At 44.2% G+C, this 25,676-nt stretch overlaps 1 protein-coding gene across 13 annotated transcripts in view; it reads left to right on the top strand.

Moving 5' to 3' along the window:
• The window catches only part of GRIP1 (glutamate receptor interacting protein 1), a 483,847-nt gene that overhangs the window by 180,051 nt on the left and 278,120 nt on the right, over positions 1–25,676 (top strand). For 7 of the 13 annotated variants that reach the window (XM_083182486.1, XM_083182485.1, XM_083182475.1 and 4 more), the window contains exon 1: positions 11,355–11,774. The exons of 1 other annotated variant lie outside the window; for it this stretch is intronic. In XM_083182486.1, the coding sequence (XP_083038612.1) occupies positions 11,642–11,774 (133 nt within the window). In that variant the 5' untranslated portion in view covers positions 11,355–11,641. Of the gene's footprint in view, positions 1–11,351; positions 11,775–25,676 lie in introns of those variants that run through there. 5 more of the 13 variants (XM_083182487.1, XM_083182479.1, XM_083182478.1 and 2 more) reach the window with 3 other exon arrangements.

The raw sequence follows: 25,676 nt of genomic DNA, 5'->3' as shown, positions 1-25,676 counted from the left end.
ACAAATTAGGCAGATCTATGGCAGCAGCCTGTTACAAGTACTCACCATCCTGTCATTTAGTGGCAATGACAGAAGCTGGTCAATCACACTGGCCCCAATTCTTTGGTAGGCACAGATGTCTTTTCCCTCCGACCGTCTGGCGCAGACTGCTGAAAGGTGCACTAGACCAGGGGCAGATTTCACGCTGCCCCCCCTGAATAACCCGCCACAGATTTTCAAAGGGTGCCATGCCATGGTCCGTGGGAGGGGGCGGAGCCTTCGCTATGAGCTCAGCTGGCTGCAGTGCAATGACAGTCAGCACAGCATGGACATGAGGAGGCCGGGTCGGGTGCCCTGACCTCAGGCTCCGCAGGAGTCACGGTATGGGGCTGCTTCCCAGCTAGCAGCACAAGGAAGCTGCATAGTTTCGGCTTGTCTGTGTGCGCGGCTGCGGACAGCGATGTGAGCAGGCCCGGTGAATGATGTTAAAGCATGGGTGGATTTAGAGGGGGGAGGGGGGGCACCCAGGCACGTGCCCCCCTATCACGCTACAAGTACTACGAAGCTGCTGCTAGCAGCAGCCTGTAAAAGTCATTGATTGCTGTTTCCCCTGGCTCCTCCGACGTGTCTGTCCCAGGCTGCTCCCGCCCGCCCATCCGACAGACTATTTAACAGCCCACCCGCCAATCAGACCATCCTCCCACCCATCCTGTACACACAGTAGCCAATAGCTGGCTCTGTGTACAAGCAAGTGAGGGGCTTTTTTTTTTTTCAGTGATGGCCTGTCATGGCCGTGCCTGCGCCACGATCAACTCTCTGCCAGCACTGAGGTAACATGTCAGATAGTCAGTGCTCCGGGCAGGTGGAGGTGCCTGGCGCCCACACAGACCATGCTACCGCTCGCTACCCCAAGCGGCAGCGGGGGCTGCCTTACGCTAGCTCCTCCACTGACAGCGGTGCAGTCTGCAGGGGTCTAAAATAACACTTCTGCTGTGTACACATGGTCTGATAGCCTTGCTATTCCATCCCGATTCAGTTGGGATTCAATCAGGATGGAATCGCATGGCAAGCCAAAAATGCATGCATTAAATTTCAACTATATAGTACAGAACTGTACTATATAGTCATTGCTGCGCTGTCTATTTGGCCATTCAATTTGTGCTGAACAGACGCGCGCATCGGCATCGAATTGGGAACTAAAGGTTAAAAACATGTTCGATGTCTGTGTGATACCGATTCGATTTTGACTATATAGATAAAATATTTTGGCTGCCACCACACTTCCGATATGCTGTCCCGTGTGCATTGGATCAGAGTCTGAGGTTGGACGGGCTACACATAAGATAAATCTTATTTGCAGATGCGAGAGGCACATCGTGGGTGCTTACCACTCAGTGTTTCGCATCCAATGGAGTGGGGTGCAGTGGGTGGCAGTAGAATTGAAAAATCCTATTCAAAAGACGGAATGTCTGCTGATTGGCTGAGAGAGCTCTCAGCCAATCAGCGGCCACCCAATCTTTTGAATAGGATTTTTCAATTCTACTGCCCCCCGTCTGCAGCTCCCCAGGCTTACATGTGATAAATCGCATCTAATTTAGCAAATGTAAAAAAATGGCACATCAAGGTGCCAAACCTTATTGAGCTTTCCGGGGCTGACTGGGGAGCTCAGAGGATGTAGGGGTCGACTTGTGCTTAGGACAATATATGAGGGCCTTAACTGTCCTGATTATATTTATATATATATATATATCTCTATTGAACACTTCTATCAAACCATAGAGTAGCTCATAATGATGGACGTGTTGCAAAAAATACCAAATCAATATGGGTCACTGGTGGCTCATCCACAATACCAAGTATCTTAGAAGTTCTATTATGATAGTCTATGGACTGTCTCATGCAAGATAGCCAGTCACTATGTAAAGACGGACTATTACTACATTTACTAAAGCTTCTAAAAATGAAAAGAGGTCATGTTGCCCTTAGCAACCATTTATATTATGTCAATCATTTCTTTATTGTGTCCTAGAAAATTATAGAATCTTTAGTCAATGTACTCCATAGTATTTTTATTGTATTTTGAAAATACACAAAGAAAAACAAAGTACATGCAATAAACAAAGTACATGCAATAAACAAACAAATTATATGCAGTAAACAAAGTACATGCCTTGTGTCGTTTAATTCAATAAAAAGGTATCTCTGTATTAAATACATTGCATGAATATAGACAATCAGACAAATAAAATTATGATTGATAACGTGGCATGGTTGCTTAAGCAATCTAGAGACTGATGAAAAAACTGCAAGAGAGGAAATGTGTCATATAGGTTAGCAAGGCCTTTTTTTTTTGTTTGTTTGTTACTGCAAATATTTCATCAGCCAAACATGCATCAGCTAATGAATGTATAATAACATGCAGACATTGTCAAGAGGTGTAGTTCAGAATAAACACCAGGATTAAGAAAATGTATTTTCTGTAGCTTTAGGAAAGGTTTTTGGTGTCCCAAACGGTGGTTTGAGTATCTCATAAGCTGATCTCTTGGGATTTTAATGCACAAAAATGTTTACAAAGAATGTTGTGAAAAGGAAAAAATGTTCAGTGAGCATCAGTCAGAGGTGCCAAAGCACTTTGTTAACGAGAGAGGTCAGAGAGAATGACGATATTGGCTGAAGCTGACAGGAAGTGACAAACAGTGCTGAAGACCATTTCTGAGGACACAGCATAGTGATTCGGAAGGTAGATGGGTTACAGCAGTAGAAAACCAAACACTACACTTGGGGTAAATTTACTAAGATGGGTTCTATTGAAGAGGGAATGATGCCCATACCAACCTACCAGAGTCTACGTTGCATTTATTTCAGCACCTTCTAGAAGACAATAGATAGAATATGATAGGTTGCTATGGGCAACATCCCATCTTCAGTAGAACTCTCATCTTAGTAAATTTACTGTACCCCCATTAGGCTTCTAATGGGCACAGTCTCCCCAAAATTGTACAGTACAGTTTAAGACTGGAAAACGTTTCCTTACACAGTATGATAAATCTAAATTCACATATGGTAAGGGAAGAATGTGTTGTGAATAACATGAATCTCTGGATCCATCCTGTCCATATGGAAATTTGAGTCTAGTGGTGGTGTAATTGTGTGAGGAATACTTACTTGGCATACATTAGCTCCCTTAATGCCATGTGTGAATCACGTACATGTCACAGCCTCAGGGGTGCAGGAAGGAGGTTGGGATGTGTTCTGATATCCTGGACCCACCTGGCCGGTCTGCGCAGCCAATGAGTAGGGACAGTACTTTGCACAATGTTGATAGACTAGCTTTCTCCTATGTGCTCATGCTGGGCCATCCCCTCTGGATATCTTGGTGGTCCTACACAGGTTACCTGTTTTTGCATCTTATGGCCACTGTCAACCCATCTAGCGATTCGCTACTTCCAGTAGGATAACGTGCCTTGTGGCAAAGCTCACATCAGCTTAAGCATGAACATGACAATATGTTCGTTGTCCTGCTATGGCTTTCACAGTCAGCAGCAGGTTAAGGTTTGTGGGGACCCTGGACAACACAAGGTCCAGGCTCACCCCGCACCCCCCGGCCAGGTCGGAGGCAAGTTCCAAGCCACACACACTGCCCCCCATGGTACCTAGCATTGCGGGATCGGGGCAGCGTGGTCTGTGTTGCGCTGGGTCCCTGCGGCAGATGTGAGGTCAGCGGTGGGGGTCCCTGCGGCGGACTTCATATACACTGCAGGGACCCGCTGCCTGGCACCCACCACCACCGCAGCAGTGGGGGCCCTAAAATGTGTGGGGGCCCCAGGGCGACCGCCCCTGTTGCCCCATAGGTAATCCGCCACTGTTCAGTAGACCTTAATCCAATACAGCAACATTGGATTTTGTGGAACAGGATGTCTGAACAATGAATGTATATTCATGCTGCAAACACATGGAGCTATCATCTCAACGAGATGGAGTTGGGACCATGACAGTCCATCTAACAGATGCCAAACTGGCCTTGGGGTTAGATACTGGGTGGGTAGTCTGCTGGAGAACTGTTTAGGATTAGGGGTAGGTTTAAAATACTGCAATCTATTGGCATTCTATCCTTCGGGATGCCTTTGTCTGCACTCGGACTATCTGCATCTTAAACTCCAGGATTTTGTATGTACCAGAAACTCTAACCAATATTAGAATTGTTTGCGACCATGTCCTACAATGTACAGCCTGGTGTGGTCGCTAACAATGCGACTATGGCAGTCAAGTGGTTAAGGAAACCAAGGAATAGGTAAAGGGGATGGGTAAAATGGAACACCTGCACTGTAATGATTCTGAATAGTTACGAAATTGGAGCTTACACAGTTAACATATGGCTGTCTGTCATCGCTATTTCTTCTTCTTATTATACTGTCTCCTTGTCTGTTTATTTGTCAACCAGGGAAGTCTGCAAATTAGCCTAATTGTGGAGTGCCGGCTAACCATAACTGTGTATCCGTTCTTGGTCAAATTGTAATATGGGCATCCATTTTGTTACATATACAGTACTTTGTTGCATACACCTGATAGTAAGAGGTAAATGGAGAGAACAATTTTAGTGGAACCAATCAGTAACTTCCAGACTGTTCTGGAATTTAAACTTCACAAAACTGATAAAATGTAAAGTGGGGACTTCAATTGTTGTTTGGCTTGGTTGCCGTTAAATGGTGCCCGATGGAGCAATTTAATTGTTGTCGGATGCACATGCAGCTGGGGGAGACATTTCAGCTTGAAGCCCTCTGAGGTGAAAATGTGGTTTGGGTGCTCTAACTGGAGTTTAAGTTCTCTAGCCATGACTTTAGTGGGATTTAGCTGCTTTGCACAGATAACCTTGTACTGCATACATGGAGCATGAGCACCATAGGAGGGGGGGAGGGGCAGTTGCATAGCTCCAAAGGGCACCCATTACTGTTGGGCACCAACAAAACAACTGAATCACCCACAAAGAATCAGACACGTCTTGGAGATGAGTAGTGCTCATGCTGGGCTGTTTTAGCAGGGAGATGCCCCCTGCATAAGGTCAAAATGTGCCCTGCCCTTTTAATGGCGCCCTGCTGAAACAGCCTGCCACTGTCTTGCTGGTGCCACGTAAATACATGCCGTGCATCTATTCAATTTAAAGACAGCATTTCGAGGAAGCCCCACCCCCATCAATGATACCACAATGGGGGCACATCACCCTCAGTTATGTACCCCCTCTCCGCCAGGCCATGACACCCTTTTGTGTACACCTGTGACCTCCGGTGCCCTGCCCGCACAAGTTTATAGCAGGAACAAGAGGACATACTGTATGTTCAAATCCTATATGGCGCCTGGTTATAGTACTGTAAGTTCTATTGGTGATTTAAATTTTTTTTTTTGTACTCCTCTTAGAAGGCAAGAATGTTGAACTCCTTATTAGATGTTTGAAGTTTACATCCAGTACATCCACTGTGTAATGACACGTTTTTCCTTCCATCACGTTGCTTCCTTACGGCTGCTGAGAATTGCTGGTTTGAGTTTGAGCAGTTACAGTATATCTGAACATAAATAAAAGGGCTTTGTTAGTCCTCAATTAACAGAAGGATTCTGCCCTATTTTTGGAAAATAGATTTTAAAGCTAATTGTAGGTCATTGGTGTAGCTGAGATTTGTAAAAGCTAAGTGCCAAGCAAAGACTGACATTTTACAGATACAAAGCAACATGTGCACAGACCGTACTTAATATTGTCACCATTCCATCCGCCTTCAGATCATATATGCAAGTTTAGTATTCCTCTCTTGGTATATACTAAAATAATGAGACATTCTTACCAGAATACTGCAAATGACATTATAATAGCAGTCAATTATAATGTAATTTGTGGATCCTGGTGAGACCTTCTGATTGTGCTTTGGGAAGATATTTGAATATAAAACCGATCGAAGCATCAGATATCCTGTCCTTGGCACAACACCAAAAGCTTATGATCTATATGGACCAATATTGTGTAGCTTATTATCTATATGGGCCAATATTGTGTAGCTTATTATCTATATGGGCCAATATTGTGCTGCATCAACTGTTAAGTGAAAATGAAGAATAGTTATCTAAATAAATTTTTGTACATAATTTGTTTCTTATAATATATATATATAATTTTCTCAAACTGCACGCATTTATGCATGTAGTTACTGTCAATATATATCACAGCTATCAAATTTAGTGATGCATAATATTTTACTTATTTCAAATGTAATACCAAATACTTAGGGCAGTGGTTCCCAAACTGTGTTCCGTGGCACCCTGAGGTGCCTCGGGTTGGTGGTCCAACAAACATTCTAATTATTTATGGCAAGTGTAATAGACTAGACCAGTGTTGGTGGTTGCCCATCATAGAATATGAGTACAAACACAAGTAAATCCTGTCCCTTACCACATAAATAACCCCAAGGATAACCTACTATATAAACACAATCTACTTAACATTTTATATTTTTTTTTAGCTAAAGGTGCCCATACATACACTGAGGCGATTTGGTCCGATTTCGGCCGATTGTGACCAATCGGCTTGTTAAATCGGACCAAATCGTCTCTCCCTGACATGCCATAAGGTCTGATGCGCGGTCCCGTGAGCATCGTACCCGACCAGGTGGTCGGACCTGCTGGCCGTCCGACCACCCGTCCTGGAACCTCCCTCCTGGCGGCGGGATCGCACGCGTCCCTGCTGCCTACCCTTCTTTAAGGGTGCCGTGGAAAACTTTTGATACTCTAGGGTGCTGTGATAAAAAATAGTTTGGGAACCACTGACTTAGGGGATTGTTTATTATTTCTGCCCATGAAATATGTGAAAGTGCTGTTTCTGCATGTTTATGGGCAGAATAAAGTATCCCTTAAATATGCCAGTTAGTGTGTCACTTCCCTCTACATGCTTTGGATAAGGGACCTCGCTCAGTTACCACTACACTATGCATATTATTCCCAATGGTAGTTCACATGGATGGTAAAGTAAAAAAAAGTTTATAAAAATGGCGTTGACCGTCAACCTTTTGATTGGTCAATCTACCATCTGGATACCAGGCTTCATAATCAAGAGCATACTAAATTTTATTTTAGTTTCTTTCGGATACAGTGCCTAAAACATCATATAGTAAGTGAGCTCCAAATGTTCTATAGTAATATTGTGTTCAAACTGCTTGTGTGAAATACCTGGCTTTTACCTGGCATTTTAATGCCGGGGACTGCAGCAACGGACCTCCCTAATCACTGCTAAGGAAAGTTCCCAGGTGAAGTTCTACCCAGTAATTTGTCTTTTAACATGTTTTTTTTTGCAGTGTGAATGGGTCAACCCGTGTCTGCATAACCGGGTCTCAAACCCGGATAAAAAACAGGATTGAAAACTCAGGAATTTCAATACGGTTTGACCCGTTCACACTGAAAAAAACCTGTGTTAAAAGGCAAATTACCGAGTCAACACGCTAGACCCAGGAATTTGCCTAGCAGTGTAATAGACTAGACCTGAGAGCAAAGAACTGCAACAACCATATGTAATTGTCTCATTACTTTCTGTACACAAAACCGAGCATGTAGAAGTTCTAGCTGTGCATTGGGGTGTCTAGAACTAGTTACATTGTTATTCTATCATTATCTTAATAATTAAACCCAATTAGAAATGCTTAACCCGATCATTTGCGTTTCTGTGAGAAAGGGGGTGTCTAATTGGGACTGGCAAAACAACCCGGCACTCATCGAAAATCTAGGGTGTGGCTTTGGGAGGAAGGAGTGCGGCCATATAATAGTACCATTTCCCATTACACCACACAGTCGTCAGTTATTCACATTACTAGTAAGCCCGCTGGAAGCAAAAGCTTCAAAAGCTAGTCTGATACCTTCTGTGTTTGTGCATGTGTGAGAAAGAGATGTAGTTTCGCTCTCTGCCAGTAGATGGCAGTGTTCCGAAGACTTACGGACACTATATGTATATATATATACGTGTATATATATATATGTGTATGTATGTATATATATATATATATATATATATATACCACACAGTGCCACTCACACACACATTGCACCAGCTAGAGCTCCTAAGGCACAGTGTGTCAGGTAGACCCCCTTGGACAAACTGCGCTAGCCTTATGCACACTGTATTGTCCATTACACATTATGCCATACATAATAATGGCCAGTAAAAATTATGCCACACACACCATAATGCCCATTATACATTAGGCCACCCACCGTAATGCCCATCACACATGCCACCCACCATAATGCCCATCACACATTATGCCACACACTGTAATGCTCATCACACATTAAGCCACACACTGTAACCCTCATCACACATTATACCACACACTGTAATGCCCATTATATATTATGCCACATAAGCGCAACTTGCCAGAGGTTTTTTGCTCAATATCAATTGTTAAATGCTCATTGACAGTGGTTTTATGTGCTAAGGGGTTACATGCTCCATGCCCGTTCTCAGCGGCCGCCTGAATGTGAGGCTAATCAGAGAGCTGCCCAGTGTTCTGAAATGTTCTTTCAAAATGTGCTGCCCGCCGCTGACTACTGCTGCATGCCAGCCCTCCTGCCCCCCGCTTCGCTACACTGAGGCACTGTGAACTGTAAGTGTACTTACTCATTCAGGGTGAGATGGGCTTGCTCTCTCTGCAGGCAGGGGCAGGGCTCAGCTGTTTCTGTATCCGCAGCCACCTGCCCATGATTATAATCTGTGGCGGCACCGCCTCTCCAGCAGAGTAGAGTCCCATGCAGTCATCCAGGAAGCAGAGGGGAGGAGTCGGGGAAAGATGAGAGGGAAGCACCGCCTGCTCCTCCTCCTATCCACCGCCGGGAAGTGGAACACGGCGGCGCTGGCAGCAGCATTACTAGTGTGTGTCTCACTGATGCCCTTGGTGCAGCGCGGCCATGGAGGTGTTTGTCTGGTTGACTTATTCTATAAAGCTGCATTCTGCAGGCAGGTTGGGGCTCCTGAGCTACGGCTCTATGACCGGCTGGGGACAGCAACTCTGATAGAAGGAAGGTAGAGAGGGGATGGGGGCTGCTACACAATGGGCTCTATTCCCGTCAAGATAAGAAGCAGAGGAATCTTCTTGCAGATATGAGACTGCTGGAGACGATGCTGCGGATCTAAGCTTGAACAGATGCCCTAGGTGTTTGCAGATACCCCAGGGCCGCTCTGCTCCGACGGGTCATAAATGATTGCCCATCTGCTGAACCTGCAGTCAAATCTGATTACATTGTCAATGACTGCATGTTCAGAGGGTGGCTGGGTGATGCCACTATAATATATAGTTACTAATATTATTCAGGGTTAATGCAGTATATTGTTCATCTTGGAGTTCATGGGATCTAGTTATTTTACGTTATCGCATGATGTATACCCAGCTTTGCTTCTCTGTCTGCCATTAAACTATCAAGTGAATAATGTGTAGCATTTTAGTTGACAACTGTTAAAGGAGAAATTAACACCTGTTGTGAGCATTCCTGTTGCCAGGTACAGCAAGCAATGAGCAGGGCCCTCCTTTCTCTGGGCGGGATGTATTAATATACGCGATGCCAGTGCTTATGCACTAACGTATGCAGCTGGCATCGCAGTGCGATGACGGAGGCCCCCCCGCGATACCTGTAATGTGGTTTGTGGGCATCGTGTGTCATTTTTAGTGGTATACGACGCGACCGACGCGATGCCCCCGATTTTCCCATTGAAATGCATTGAAAATAGTCAAAATCGCGTCGGTCGCGGCTAAAAAAGCCTTAAATGGTCCAGACGCGATGCCCACGATTTCCCCATAGGAAACAATGTTAAATGGCTCAATGTACCCGCGATGCCCCCGATTTCTCATAGGGAACAATGTTAAATACCTCAATTTCACCAAATCATCATAGGGAACAATGTTAAATGGGCCAGAAAGCCCCAAAAACACCCCAGAACAGTGAAATGTCCCCCCAAAAGTACTTTACGCCACCCCACGATCAATGCGGTACGCATCCTCCGACCTTTTCATACCCCCACTATCCACGTCGGCATGGAGTTGAGAATAGAATAGTGTGGCGAGCGTAGCGAGCCACCGAGCCCGAAGCGTGGCGAGCGCACGCGGATACCTTCACAGGTAAACGCGTCCCTTCGCGGGCTTCAGAGGCATCCGCGGGGCTCGGTGGCTCGCTGCGCTCGCCACACTATTCTATTCTCAACTCCACGCCCTAGTGGATAGTGGGGGTATGAAAAGGTCGGAGGACGTGTACCGCCGCCCCTCACGGGCTCGCTGCGCTCGCCACGCTTCGGATTCGCGTTGATCGTGGGGTGGCGTAAAATACTTTTGGGGGGACATTTCTCTGTTCAGGGGTGTTTTGGGGGGTTTATGGCCCATTTAACATTGTTCCCTATGATGATTTGGGTAAATTGACCCATTTAACATTGTTTCCTATGGGAAATCGGGGGCATCGCGGCTAAATTGAGGCATTTAACATTGTTCCCTATGGGGAAATTGCGGGCCATCGCACCCGATTTTTTTAGTGCTTGCGATGGCCGCGATGCCCCCGATTTTTCCTCACGATGCCCACGATCATGATCGTTGTGGCCGTGCTAGGAAACAAGTACCAATCACTGTTTCCAATTGTAACGTGCAACGGAATATGCTGCGCTATATAAGAGAGTGCAAATAAATAAATGTGTGCACAGCAGATGAACAGTGATCAGTAGCTGTCTCACTCATCGCTGTCTGTATGGGAGTGAGTGCAGGTTGTAAGGCCAGTCCATATTTTGCACATTACAGGTTATGTGTGTATGATGCAGACCCTGCAACATGACCCGTTACATTAAGTACAAAATTCTGTTTCTGGACTTTCCTCTTAATTTATGATTGCCATCAGGTGTGCTAAAATAGTTAATTGATTAATTTGATTCACCACAGGTGACTGCAATCATAAACAAAGAGGGTCCAGGAGCAGAGTATTTTTTACCTTATGGAATGGGTCCTGTTGGAGGGTCTGTATAATGTTACCTGCTACAACCTGCGTTGCTGTTGTACCAGTAGTACAGTATCTAGCAGGGAAGTGATCCAAAGACCTGTCCCTACATACAGGCTCCTGTATGAGTATGACTGCTGGCAGGCAGGTGAGTGCTGCCCTGTACTTGCCATCACTGTAGTAGTACTTTTGTTGTGCTCTGTGGGCTGTACCATGTGTTAATGTCGTTTCCAGGGTAGGTGAGTGTAATGGGGGGTGTCTAACATTCAATTCCATCTCCAGTCCCCCGACAAGCCCTATGAGGGGGCTGCCGGACCTGGTTCCTGCTCTGCAGCACAATGGTTCAGCCCTGACAGCAAGGCGTCTCCCTCCAGCCCCCTCTGCCAATGATGGAGGGAGGAGGGAGCAGGGAGAGAAATGTCAGTGCGGGGACACCGGCTCTCACACTCATACTCAGTCGCGGCAGCAACTTTACTACACTCAGTATCCCCGCACTGCCTGAGAGATGTCGGACATGCGCCGTGCCCGGAGCACACAGTGATAGTCAGGTGCACACAGGAGCTCGCCCATACCCACGCCAGTGACATCGGCAGCAGCAGCTCCCCGGCGGGCGCCGCTCACACTCCGCCCCGCTGCCACTGTCTCCCCCATCCCGCCGGGCACCGGCATGGAGCGCTTCCTGGGCTTCGTCAGGCAGATCCGCAGATCCAGGCGGAGAAAAGGCAAAAAGTACCGACCAGAGGAGGATTACCATGAGGGCTACGAGGACGTGTATTACTATGCATCCGATCATCTCCGAAGTAAGCAGCAGCAGCGCTAGTCGAGTGTGTGTGTGTGTGTGTGTGTGTGTGTATGCGGGGCTGGGGCTGCCTCACCTGGCCGTGTACTGCGGATCATTAGCTCTAGTGTGGCACAGGCTGGCAGCAGTATTGTGCCCAGAGATCAGCAGGCAGCACCGGCACTGCAGGGCTCTGCCCCCCCGAACTAGTGTAGGCAAAGTTACTGGCATTGCTGCACTGTGGTGGGGGGTGCTATAATGTGCTGCCACCCTGCACCCACCTGTCAGAGCAGCACACTGACATACTTACATTACAGTATATGCAGTTTTCCACACCCCTATAGGTAAATGCACAGGTTATTTATGGGGCATCTGTTAAATTTGCCTGTTTGGTTGTAAAATCACATTAATAACACAGATTCATAGGGAATGGTGCATACTTATTCTTGTGTGTGACTCTGCCTGCCATGATATTATTCAGTTCTATGTAAAAAGCAAGTGCTTGGTATGGTTGTGGTAGTGGAAATAGAACTCTGGGGAGCAGTCCCTTATATGCTGGGGTTATCTGTGGTATAACTGTCACTCTCCCGTGTTATCTCAGCCGATGTCAGCCTTGTCCCTTCAGTTTACCAATGCCTGAGGAGACGGTGACAAGAAAACTACAGGCGCACAGAGCTTGGTGTGTCACTTAGCATTATGTGCACACTGCTGACACTCCGCTTTGCTGCACATAGTATGTAAGATTTCTTGAAGAAAAAAGTCACTGACAGATTAGTGCAATCACCTAGGCCGTGTCAAAAATAATTTTGGGGTGGAAAGGAAACACAAACTTTGTGTAATCCTGAGCTAGTGTAAGATGTTCTGTCACAACCCTTTTCAGTTGGGAGTATAAGGTACTTTTGATTTCTTGAATACATTAATGGCCTATATAGTGTTCTGCCTTAATTGCATTTGAATTTAGTTATAAAATTCAAGATCAGGTAATTCGGTTGTTGCTGAACTACAACTGTCAGCGTCTGATCATGTCTGTCTTACTATTGTAACACTGTTAATTTACCATGTGTCCCATGCTAGTCAGACTGATTTATGGTACATTCATATTCCAGTAAATACATGCAACTTGGGAATTTGCCTGGTCTAGAAAGCAGGAAAATTATTGCATCTCAGCCCACCCTGGTTTAAAGTGCTACTTTGTGGTAAATTGATACACAACTTATACCACTTTCAGACATATGAACCAGGAATTTCCCTGAACAGACCCCCTTTTACCCTACACAGGAGACCTAGGAAATTCCTGGGTTGACCCCTTTCAGACATGCTGTAAGCCTGGTCCTCCCTGGCATTCTACAAGCCACGGCTGCCCTCATTTAACAAACATGTCACATTTATATACGCACATAACATATATACACAAACATCCTATACACCAGCTACCGGACCTCACCACAATGGGCAGTGTTGCTGTTGCACCGGTTGCTTCTACAACCTGCAACATGGACTGTAGCAGGACACCCACCCCCTCCAGGCAGCTGCAAGAGCCAATTAGAGGCTTCTAGGTGAGTGAATTCCCAGGACGCACCATTCAGACTTAAGCAGAGTTGTCTACCAAGGGCGAAAGTAACGGGGAAAACCCTGGTTTAAAAGCAGAGGTGCAAACCCAAGAACGTGTTTCTGGGTTCATAATTGTCAGACCTACACAAGACCTGGGTAGTTTGCCCAAATCCAAATAAAACCACCAACATTTTACCTTAATTCTCATATCTGCTTCATTTACAGTACAAAGCTTGACCCTTGAAAGCTCAATCTGAGGTCTGTTTGTATTCAGTGGTCTTTGTTCTGTTCGGTACTTGTTTCCTAGAACGGCCACACCGATGTTGATTGGGTCGGTCGCATCGCATCGCATGCGACCGATGCAATGGTCCCGATTTTTACATTGATTGAATGTAAAAGTCTCCCCAGACCCCAATTTTAACTCCCTCAACGGCACCCCACGATTGACGCCACCCCGAAGCGTGGCGAGCGGCGGCGGTACGCGTCCTCTGACCTTTTCATACCTCCGACCTACTATCCACGTCGGCGTGGAGTTGAGAATATAAAGTGTGGCGAGCCCGAAGCGTGGGGAGCGCAGCGAGCCCCGCATGGGGACGCGTATAACTTCACAGGTATACGCGTCCCCTCGGGGGGCTCGCCACGCTTCTGGTTTGCTGCGCTCGCCACACTTTATATTCTCAACTCCACGCCGACGTGGATAGTAGGGGTATGAAAAGGTCGGAGGACGCAGACCGCCGCCCCTCGCGGGCTCGCTACGCTCGCCACGCTTCGGGTTGGCGTCAATCGTAGGGTGACGTTCACAATGGGGGGGGGGCATATACAATGAGAAATGGGCCCATTTTTTTCCCGATTACATTGTTAAAAATATTTTAACATTGAACCCTATGCCAAAATCGGGTGCATCGCGTTGGTCGCGTCGTGTGCCATGTTAATGCACCTGACCGACGTGATGGACCCGATTTTGCCTTTGCCGGCAAAATGGACCTGATTTCAAAGGAAATCGGGTCCATCGGGGGTAATCGTGTACCTTAAGTTAAGGTACACGATTACCCCCGATGGTGGCCGTTCTAGGAAACAAGTACCTTCTGTTCTGTATGCACAGGTCCGATGTTATTATACTGGTGTGAGTTTGTGCCTCTGTAAATAAGGTTCTCTGAGACAAATCTTTGTGGCCTGTTTATTAAAATTACGTTTATGATGACAAATTGTTAGATTTATCTCTGCATAATTCAGCTACTGATGAGTTTCTCTGCAATTAAGCATTATGTTATCATTACTGCAGATCAATCTACACAGTATTCCACTGAAAACTATAGAGCTATCTTGCTGTCCTAGAGGCATTTTTCTGCTCCATGTGTGTATATTCAGAAGATGTAGCACAAGTATTAAACTAGAATTTCAATTTGAGCCACTAGTTTCTGTTTTCTCCGGATTGCATTAGCAGAACACTCATGTCAATAGTACAAGTACCAATATATGACACAGGTGCCTATTTAATATTAAAGATCCCAGGTATTTACCATGCAGACAGCTCCGATTTCTTCCGTTTCCTCCATTTCTGAAGGCAAAGCAGCCCCCATAGCTATATTTACCAATCATTAATGGTCTCAGCCCTACATGGGCTACAGTGTCTCCCTCGCTGGTGCATGTGCCACCCAACAGCTGCGCATGCTTCGAAGCGGAATATTAGAGTAATGCTGCGTTCTCATTGCCGCCATGCAAAATCACGTGTTTTTGGCGGGGCACAGAGCATCTCCGCTCTACAGACCCCATTTCTACTGCACTTTAGACCCAGGAAATTACCGTGTCAGCCCCGTTCACACTGCTTCCCCTGGTATACCTGCCATCAAGTGTGTGGCATCTAAGAGCTGCTTTGATTGGATTTTTAAAATGTATCTTTGATTGGCTGTTTAAAAAGCAGCATTGAGCAATGCAATTAACTTGCTTTTTTGCATTTTGTGAGAAAAACCCGGGTCTAACCTGTTCACAATGCCACACACCCGTGTATTACCCAGGAAAAACCCTGCAAAAAACCTGTGTGTAATTCCTGGGGCATAACACCCGGGAATTTCACAAAGACCCTTTCACACAGAGACACAACCTGGGAAATTACTGCTTGCCCTGGCAAATACCCGGGTTTTTGCGGCAGTGAGAACGGGGTATTAGATATCTATCAGCTTCTCGTGCTTTACCAGGGTGGGTTATAATCAGTTTTTCACCAGAATAAAGGATTATAGTACATTTGCATGGACATATATTCACAATGCAAATTTAGCTGAAAATTATTTTTCACATTTGCTTTAAAAATGTGGTTTGTGATAACTATGCCCCTGAAGAGTAACCTGGATATGGAAGGCAGGAAGTTACTTCATTTATAGGAAAACAAGCCCTGTTGCTAGCAATAGAGCTTTGCCCTCCGATAAAGGAGCATCTTTAAATGGGATACGATCATTTGGTCTACCTCATGTTGGTCAACTTGGGTCAAGGTCAACAGGTCATTAGGTCGACACAAACATTAGGTTGACAGTGTCTAGGTCGACCTGGGGTTTTTCAAAAAATTTGAGCTGACATGTGCCGACAGGTGGTATTTCATGCCCTACCATCCTCTAAGTCGTGGTGGGAGAATAAAAGTGTGCTGATCACAGCATCGCGAGCGACATGTGAGGGGATGCGGTGCACTGGAAACTGTGTCGACAATCGGTTAGAAAAAAACAGTGGAAAACCCCACGTCGACCGTTTGACGCTCAACTTAGACAATGCTGACCTAATGCTTGTGTCGACCTAGATCCATGTCGACCTTGTCCCATGTTGACCTAGAACCATGCCGACCTTTCCCCATGTCGTCCTAATGCTTGGTGACCAACATGCTGTAGACCAAATGATGCCAACCCCTTCAAACCCTCTACTGATGGACTTCAGTCAGGAAAAATACCTGTCAGATCTGCAGACATTTTATCCCAGCACAGAGATTATGTGGCTATAAGCTGTGAGAGAACTCCCAGTGTATGGTCACAATATCTGCTTCCCTCAATCTGGGCAGGACTGTTTCTCCACAGTGAAGGAAAATAAATATTGGTTGGTCAGTCGCAGCAATGCACACAATGCCCAATGCGCCAACCTATATGCCAATGATCTACGTTTGTGCGTCAAGTAATACATAGTATTGCCTCCATATACTTTTGAAGCACTATTATATTTAAAAGCTATTTAAATGTACTAGAAATATTTCTTAAAGCTTCTCAAAATAATTTTGTGTAATTGAATTGGGAATATTTTAATATGCAGTAATTGGGACAGAGTGAGCTGTGTAGGGTAAACCCTCAGTATATTCCAGCCTATCCTGAAGAAGAAGCTGTTTTCTGGTGTCTCTTCCTGTCTGAAGGATTAAGGAAGACACCCCACCCCCTCCCAAATTCCAATGTGGAATTTTCTGCAACCAGAATACTGCTTGGATTGTGCCTATTTTTCTCCTCATCCATAGTCCGCATAGTGCTGACTGCATCCATGATGTCCTTAGATTCTTAAACAGCTGTCACATAATGGACAGCAAGGCTTTCTGGAAGGCAGGTTTGGAACAATTTCAATAAGTTGATGGCTTCCATCCTTACTCAAAAAGTATGTGAAGTGGCAGATGTGTTCCTGTTAAGGTGCGTACACACGCTGAGCGACCATATTGCCAGCGATTGGAGTGTGCATCGGCGATAAATCGCTGGGTGCGGACTCCCGTTTTTAGCCCCCTTATGATCGCTGGTCGCAGAAGCTTGCTCCTGCAACCAGCTGATTCCAATCTGCGGCTCCCCCGGTAAAGTTTCCCTTTCATCAGTGCCCATCTCTAGTCACTGATGAAAAGGAGACACTGAGCAATATATCGCGCCACCCCCCCCCCCCCCCCCCCCCCCCCTGTACACAGCTTTAGAGTAGCTCTTTGAAGTGACATCCAGCAGATGTCTGTATAAAGAACAAGTGCTGGTTATATAATCTATAGGAGTAGAGAAGGAGAGGAAAGGTATGGCAGTACCTGTATTAAGAGATGAAGGTGAAAATACTGTGGTGCTGGTTAAGCATTGCAAAGTACCTGTAATCTTAGTGGCAGTGAAACCTGTATAATTGTGTACTGGTTTACTATACACATTCTTTATGTTCAGGCTTTTCTGGAGGGGGTCACTAATCCTTTTTTGGACATGTTTAACTAACAGAATCTCTGCAGTCTTTGATTTTCCCTATCTACATACATGTAACCCTGTTTTATAAATGTATAGACTGGATCAGACTGAACTGGTGTTAGCTGGAAACTTTGCCTCCGCTAAATGTGCTCTCACCTGGCTGCTGTGACTACACACCGCTGGAACATCACACTGGGTCCTTAGAGGGGTTATTTAAAGCATCTCGTTAAATGTAATGATTGTGTTGCATCATCATTTTAGTGTATGAATAAATATTATACTACCCATCATTTCAATGTCTTATAACCGTTCATACCTAATTATACATTGGCCAATATGTAATGTGCACATGATAAGAAAATTTGTTGGTTCAGTGTGTGTTCATACAGGGTATGTACTGTGGAAGAAAACATGTTGGGGAACAGGTAGAAAGATTGATACATTTGAAATCATCTTATTGACACATACATACAGAATTAATCCATATATAAGAATTAATAATTCTTCAATGTATCAGGCATGTAGATCGGTCATTTTTGAAAGATTGATCTTCGATGCCCTACTCTAATGCAGTCATCCTTTAGATTCTCAGCTAGGTTACGTTTTGGCCTTTCCTCTCATTCCAAACGCAAGGACAAATCACAGTTTAATTAGGAAATTAGTTTCCTCTATCTACCTATCTATCTATCTATAGATGTTTTCAATATACACGGCACTCCAGACCACTTTCAACTTGAAATAATTTTTTATTGAAGCAACGTTTCAATACTACAGTATTTTCATCAGACTATATACCATATATACTCGAGTATATGCCTACTTTTTCAGAACATTTTTTATGCTGAAAAAGCCCCCCTCGGCTTATACTCGAGTGAGGGTCCCACTTGAGTCAAGTAAGTTTTCCCAGTTTTATGTTGTCAAATTAGGTGCCTCGGCTTATATTTGGGTCGACTTATACTCGAGTATATACAGTATATATAATTATAGCTTTTACAGCTGTATGCCTATTGTCCCATTCCGTTATAGTAGCACAATTTCCTTTTACTTGAAATGTTCTAGTGGACACAGAAAGAGGCATCTTCAAAGTTTTTATTTTTTTAGGTGAATATAAAAAAAAAAAGAGATATAGTGCGTTGTGTTGGGAAACAAAACCTTAATCTTTCATGTCCATTATTATCTTTTATTTACATGGTACTACCAAGTGTACAGAGAAACCTATAGTAAGATGTGAGTTTTATATGAGAAAAGCTAGAAAGCTTACACAAGCAGGTAAGTTTTCAGGAAACATTTGAATAAGATGAGTCAAATTGGAGGAAGGGAGCAGAATGGGAAAAGTCATGGATGTAAAATAAGCAATTGAGTGCTTTTAAAGTGAAGCTGAAACGGCATTCTGTAGTGGAGCCAATTAAGTATTGCTGTAGAGGTAGAATCAGACCCATGCAACAATCATCAACACTGAGCATTGATTTCAGAAGGGCGAAGAAAAGAGAGTAGAAGGTTAAGTAATTCAGACTGGATATACCGTAACTACCGAGTGAGGATGACGCTAGTTCAACAAACTTGTGGAACAGTGGAAAGGATAGTGTTAGCAACTGAATTACTTGGAAAATGGACCAGTGCTCAGTCTTAGATATTTTGAGCATAAGATGGCTCTGAGACATCCAGAGGAAAGAAAAGCGGGTACTTATGTAATATCTGGGCTCCCGTTTTTCTTATGAGACCGCGTCCCCTCGCGGGGCTCGCTGCGCTCGCCACGCTTCGGGCATGGTGTGTCGCTGCGCTCGCCACACTATATAAAATCAACTCCATGCGTAGTTGGATAGTAGGGGTAAAAAAAATGGGGTGCCTTTAACATGGGAGCCCAGATAATACATAAGTACCGAAAAGAGCTACAGCTGGAGCTGAAACAGAAAATGGAGAAATAGGTTTCATCCGCACATAGGTTGTATTATAGACTGAATGGTCTTATGCGATCACCAAGGGAAGATGTGTAAAGAGAAAAGAGAAGGAGGACATAGCCTTGGGAGCATTATTTGTAATGCCTGATACACACCAGAACGATCCTGATTGTCAGCAGATCATGCGATCTGCTAACGATCTGCATCCAATCCGATCTGAGTCTGTATCCAGTTGAATGGATCTTTTACAGATCCTACCTGCAGCAGGTAGGATCTGTAAAATGACCAAACGACAGCGGGGATGCGCATTGGATTGGAATCTGATCGGAATCCGATCTAAACATGCCCAATCTACATTCAATCTACATCCACTCGGTTGAAATTGGATCCAGATTGATGGTATTGAGCCCTAATCTTTCTGGTGTGTACCCTACATTAGCATAAGATTGTGAAGCGGCAGAGACCAAGAAGAAATGGTTAGAAATACAGACATGGGAAGGGGGAGTCCTGGGGCCCAAGGGAGCAGAGGGGTTAAATGGTTGTATAATGTGCGCCCAGCTTCAGATATGTTCATTCTGGGTTACTTTTTTTTTTGTGCAAACATTTTCTATATACCGGTAAGTAAAAGTGTTTTGTAGCTTCATTTAAACAACGGTGCTACTATTGGGTGAATCTTCAGTTACCTAGGGCACCAATAGATCGAGGCACCTGGAACATTGAATGAGTGACCTTGTCACTCATTCTGCATTTTTAATGCCCCCACACTGATTTCCAGCTGCTGCCAATGAATTTGAAACAGCCACGAGCTTCTTACATGTGAAGCTTCTGGCTACAGCTCCTCAATGTCAATGTACAGATTGTGCACAGGATGGTGGTGTCAGAATTGCATGTGTAATGATTACATGTAACCATCAATTTGTAAAGCACTGGATAGTCTTAAGTTGGCTACACACCTCGTCAACTTCACATAAGGATGACAGTGAGTGGTCGAGCACAAAGTATATATATATATATATATATATATATATATATATATTTATTTTTTAAATCAATCGCTCAATGTGTTGCGGCATCCATTCGCCTACAGGGTGCACCAAGGCTGGTGGCAGCCCAGCAGCCTACCTTGGTGCTCGGCTTACCCCCAGCACGGCGATCGGCAGTCCGGGCACTTGGAGAGGATGTCATTTCCAAGCGCTGTCCCCGTTTAAACTGCAGGTCGGCACCGCAGTTTAATCGGAGCAAATCTCGGATCCGACCTGGCTTGGAACCATTTTCCAAATACTGGGTTGGATCCGGGATTTTGGTGTTAAAGCGGTTTTATTAATCCAGAATGTCACCGTGCACCTGATTAATGGTATCTGGGGCTTGCAGTATTGTACTGCATTGGTATCCTGTAGCCACTATAGAGTTAGGTTTACTAGTAACCGATTTAGACTTTCTGGTGTTCTCTGTGGTTTTACTTCCCCCCCCCCCCCCCCCCTCATTCTAATGACCGTGCTTTTAAATTAAAGTTAATTAACCTACTTGGCTCATAATTAAAATAGGGGTTCCCTTTCTTTTCTTTTTTTTTTTTTGCACTTGGAAAGAATACAATAAACTATTGAACTGTAGTCGGGGCATTACAGGAGTCATATTAACAGATTAATTATGTAAAGTGTATATACAGTATTGCTATTTGCGGTGAGGCTATTATGTTTGTTTGCTAGGAAGCTGCTTTTATAGAATACTGCATAATTATGGGAAGAAGAAAAACCTTTGATAACTTAAGGCTTAATCTTAAGAAGTACTCTAAACATATTGCAGTGCTTAATCACTTTTACAATGCAGCGGGTATAAATCATGCCGGGCCATGAGACACTGAGAAACAAAGCCATCTAATTACTGTATTCTTGTCTTGTGTTCATACAGTGAATAGATTACCCTTCTAGGACCTACAGTATATACATACAGCAAGGTTTACTATATTTGGTGCTGTGTAATAACATTTTAATGCTGTAAGCAAAATGTAAACTTCCCTTCCTAAAAAAAAAAAAAAAAAAACACAACAAACAACCAAATACTGTAACTTTGGTCTACCTAAAGAAATTTCCCATTGCTGTAACTCGGGGTAGTTTTAAATTTCATCTTGGGAGGAATTTTTAAGAAATAAGAAATTTAAGCATCTTTCAGGATAATGTGCTGTAACTTTTTTGTTTCTGTGAAAGGAGACAAATGATGAAGTAAAACTTGTGATTTAAATGTTAATGTTTCTCCTCTTTACAGTTACTGAGGCAGCAGAGAACACTTATAACTCTTTTTCCACTAGCAACATGGGTCAGACCCTGTAATTTGTCCCTGGATCAATGCTGGGTTGGACCTGGATTTAAGACCCATTTCCACTGTAGTGCGACCTGGTAAATTGCCGGATCAGCCCTGTTTACACTTAACCCGTGTAAGGCTTGTTTTTTTCCGTACAGATTACATGAGAAAAGGCATTTTTAAATGGCTTTACCAAGGACCAAGGGGGGTGTCACAAAACAGGGCCACCATTGCCCAAAAGGGCCACAATTAAAGAAAAAAAATTCTGATTAAAGAAGAGACCACAAATAATTATTTGAAAAAGTCAGTCCCAAATAATCAATATGAAACTTTTTCAAAAGTGTCTTCACACAAAACATGTACAACTTTTGTGAAAACTGTGCAGTATACCTGAGCCATTGGTGTACCTAGCCATGTAAAAAGTGCACATATGTGCATGTTGTACATGTATAACAATACCCTAGAAGCTCCTATCGGCTCTGTTTTTCAAATCTATCGGGTTGGAAGCATCTCCACTACCCCTTGATGCTGTAGTGGCCTGGGATTAACCCTGGTAATTTCCTGGGTTGAATTGCAGGGGAATCCAAACCGGGTAATTTCACAACAGAGCATTTCCACTAGCAAAAACCCGGGTAGATGGATAACTCCTGCTATGGAAAAGTGGTAATATTTCTGATCCCATATGTTTGGCTCACTTCTAATTAAATTTCAGCAGTGTCCTGACTGGGGTCAGGCATTTGTCATATATTTTGAACTTAATGTTACTATTTCCACCAAATTTGTAAAGTGCAACTAAATACCATGTAGCATCATTAAATTCAAGTAAAAGACACTAAGCACTTTTCTTTCTTAAGGTTCATATGCATGGGGCAGTTTTGCCCAGCGTGTATGCAGACCGATGATGGGGAAAATTGCTGGTCTGAAAATCGCTGTGCATACACACAGAGCATTTTTTGCCCATCTAACCAATTTTTCCCAGGGGGTGCCGACTTTCCTTAGAACGACGATATGGAAAGCCATCCACCACAGCGCTCATCTGCTGGTAATACCATGAGATAAGCGTTGGTTGCCGGCAGTGATGCGGGGGTCAGCGCTCACTGCTCATCACTGGCCCCTATACATGGACAAAACTGAGCTGCTTTCAGCTCAAAATCAACCACTGTGTATGGGCATTTAGTTGCACATGAACCTGAATTGTATTACATGACTAAAGGTAAATGTGGTAGAAAGTTGTCCTTAAAGTGCCGTTCTACCTAGGAATGTACGCACTTGGGGGATGATGACAGTTGGGCAGCGTAACTTGTATTATTTCTCTCTGTAAATATTCAGTGAATGCACATATAGTGCAGGTACTGTGGTTAGATAAAACTCTGTAAATGGGGAGGTGGGGAAAAAAGTTCAAAGATCTGTCTTGCCTGCCTGCCTGCCTGCCTGCCTCACACATAATTTAGCCCAGATCACTTAAAACACTAAAATGTTTATTTTCAACAAATAATGCTTAAAAACCGGGTACAAAATGTGCCCTAAACGCTGAACTATGAATGAATACTACAAAAGCACTGTAAATAAATGTGAATATACTTTACACGACTGTGGCTTAGTAATTGGAATGGATCATATCTGGGAGCTTCTGCAGGCTGGCAACACTTCAGTCATTTGATCAAAAAGACATCAAGTAATGACAGATTTGTGCCTTGCTGTCTATGAATACCCTTTTGTGTCCTGTTTCTAGCATAATGTTATTAGGGAATGTCTGTTGGTTATTTGAATCGTTGAAAACATTTGCCTCTTGTCGAGCAATTTTTCATGTGTCGAGTCTATTAAACGGAAGTGTAGTGAAGTCGTGTTTTGATGCATGTAGTGTAATGGGCTGAAATGATTGCCTTAAAAGTCATGCTGCATTTTCAGAGGTTTAATATGGTATGTAGAACTTGGTATGCTTTCAGAGTCATCACCGTGACACTGAATATCAAGCATTGACTGACTGATTAATTTTTTTTGCTCAGTGTTTTTTTTTTTTTTACTCTGCAATCAGTATTTTATTAGGTACTTGTTTCCTAGCACGGCCACACCGATTTACATCGGGGTGGTCGTGTCGGAAAAATCGGGTCGATCGCATCGCATGCGATTTGGTCGCATGCGATGCGATCGACGCGACCGACCCGATTTTGGACCCGATTTTTTGATTGAATGAAATGTAAATCGGGTCCCTGGGACCCGATTTTACATTGGATTCAATGTAAAATATTCCCTAGACCCCCAAATTTAACGACGTAAACCCCACCCCACGATAGACGACAACCCGAAGCGTGGCGAGCGCAGCGAGCCCGCGAGGGGCGTCGGTGCGCGTCCTCCGACCTTTTCATTCCCCTACTATCCACTAGGGCGTGGAGTGAGAATAGAATAGTGTGGCGAGCGGACGCGGATACCTGTGAAGCCCGCGAAGGGACACGTTTACCTGTGAAGGTATCCGCGTCCCCTCGCGGGGCTCGCTGCGCTCGCCACACTATTCTATTCTCACTCCACGCCCTAGTGGATAGTAGGGGAATGAAAAGGTCGGAGGACGCGCACCGCCGCCCCTCGCGGGCTCGCTGCGCTCGCCACGCTTCGGGTTGGCATCTATCGTGGGGTGACGACGGGGACATCTATAATGTGAAATGGGTCATATTGGCCCATTTCACATTTTTTTAAAGGTGAGATGGGCTTAATCAAGTCCATCTCATCTTGTGCCATTATAATGGCACAAGACCGACGCGATCCTCACGATTTCAATGTTAAAAAATATTTTAACATTGAAGCCTATGGGGAAATCGGGGGCATCGCGTCGGTCGCGACGGGACCAATGTTAATGGTCCCGACCGACGCGATGCCCCCGATATTGTGCCTTAGCCGGCAAAATGGACCTGATTTCAAAGGAAATCGGGTCCATCGTGTGGATCGTGTGGATCGTGTACCTTAACTTAAAGGTACACGATCCATAAGATTGTGGCCGTGCTAGGAAACAAGTACCTTTTATTACATAAGGGCATGTAAGGTAATAGCTCACCTTTTGATAGGTTTTAAAAATTGATCGAAAATCACATTATTTGCTTTGGTTTTATGATAATTGGAAAATAGTTTGAGATGCATACATTTTTTATATATAGTGTCCGTTTGTCTCTGAAACACTGCCAACTGTTGGCAGCTAGTGAAACTACATCTTTCTCACAAATGCACAAACACAGAGGCAATCACAAGGTAGTGTGTTAATCTATTGACCATATACTGGGTAAATACTTATGGACAAAGTCTGGTATTCAAATCCAGAAAAAAGTTATTTTGCTTTTCCATTTTTCTGTTCTGTGAAAATTATCAAGATGCTAGATTTAAATGAAATAATGAAAAGTACAGCCTCCATGGTTCAGGGGTCTGTAATAATCCTTTACAGCATGGGGAGAACTGAGTTTCCAGTTGCTTAGAGATCATGTCAAATAGGAGTGTGTGGCCATACAATAAAATAAGAGAAAATGATGCAGGCAATAACAATGAGAAGACAAGTACAGCAGTTGTGACTTAATCATTGCTGTTATTGGAATTATTGCGCATTGTGTTGCTATTCTTCAAACATTTAATGAGCTCTGCTTTCAAGGGTGCCTGTGGTTACTTATTTGCTATGTTGCATACATAACACTGTTTTTCAAAGCGGCCACTTTCTTCCTTCTAGTGCACCTTCCTGGCATAAACATATTTGTGCTCATGTTGTCTATAGACCGTTTTCTCCCTGTAGTCAGGCTCCAGCAGCTCAAGTGACAGAGCACAATCTGTTGCAGCAGCATGGCCTATGCATTGTGTTGCAACCACTCTATGGCATAGTTGCCTACCACCCTGCTTTCTGCAGGAGACTCCCTGAAATAGCAGCAATCTCCCTCTCTCCCTCATTAGTCTATCAACCTCCTTCATTTTTCCTACCCCACATTACACTGTTACGTTTTTTGGGGAAAAAGGAATGCAAGATAGATACATTTACATTGTATC

Source organism: Crinia signifera, chromosome 4 (genome assembly GCF_055691185.1).
Source record: "Crinia signifera chromosome 4, ASM5569118v1, whole genome shotgun sequence".
Taxonomy (NCBI): Eukaryota; Metazoa; Chordata; class Amphibia; order Anura; family Myobatrachidae; genus Crinia; species Crinia signifera.
This window is presented reverse-complemented; position numbering and strand designations above follow the sequence as displayed.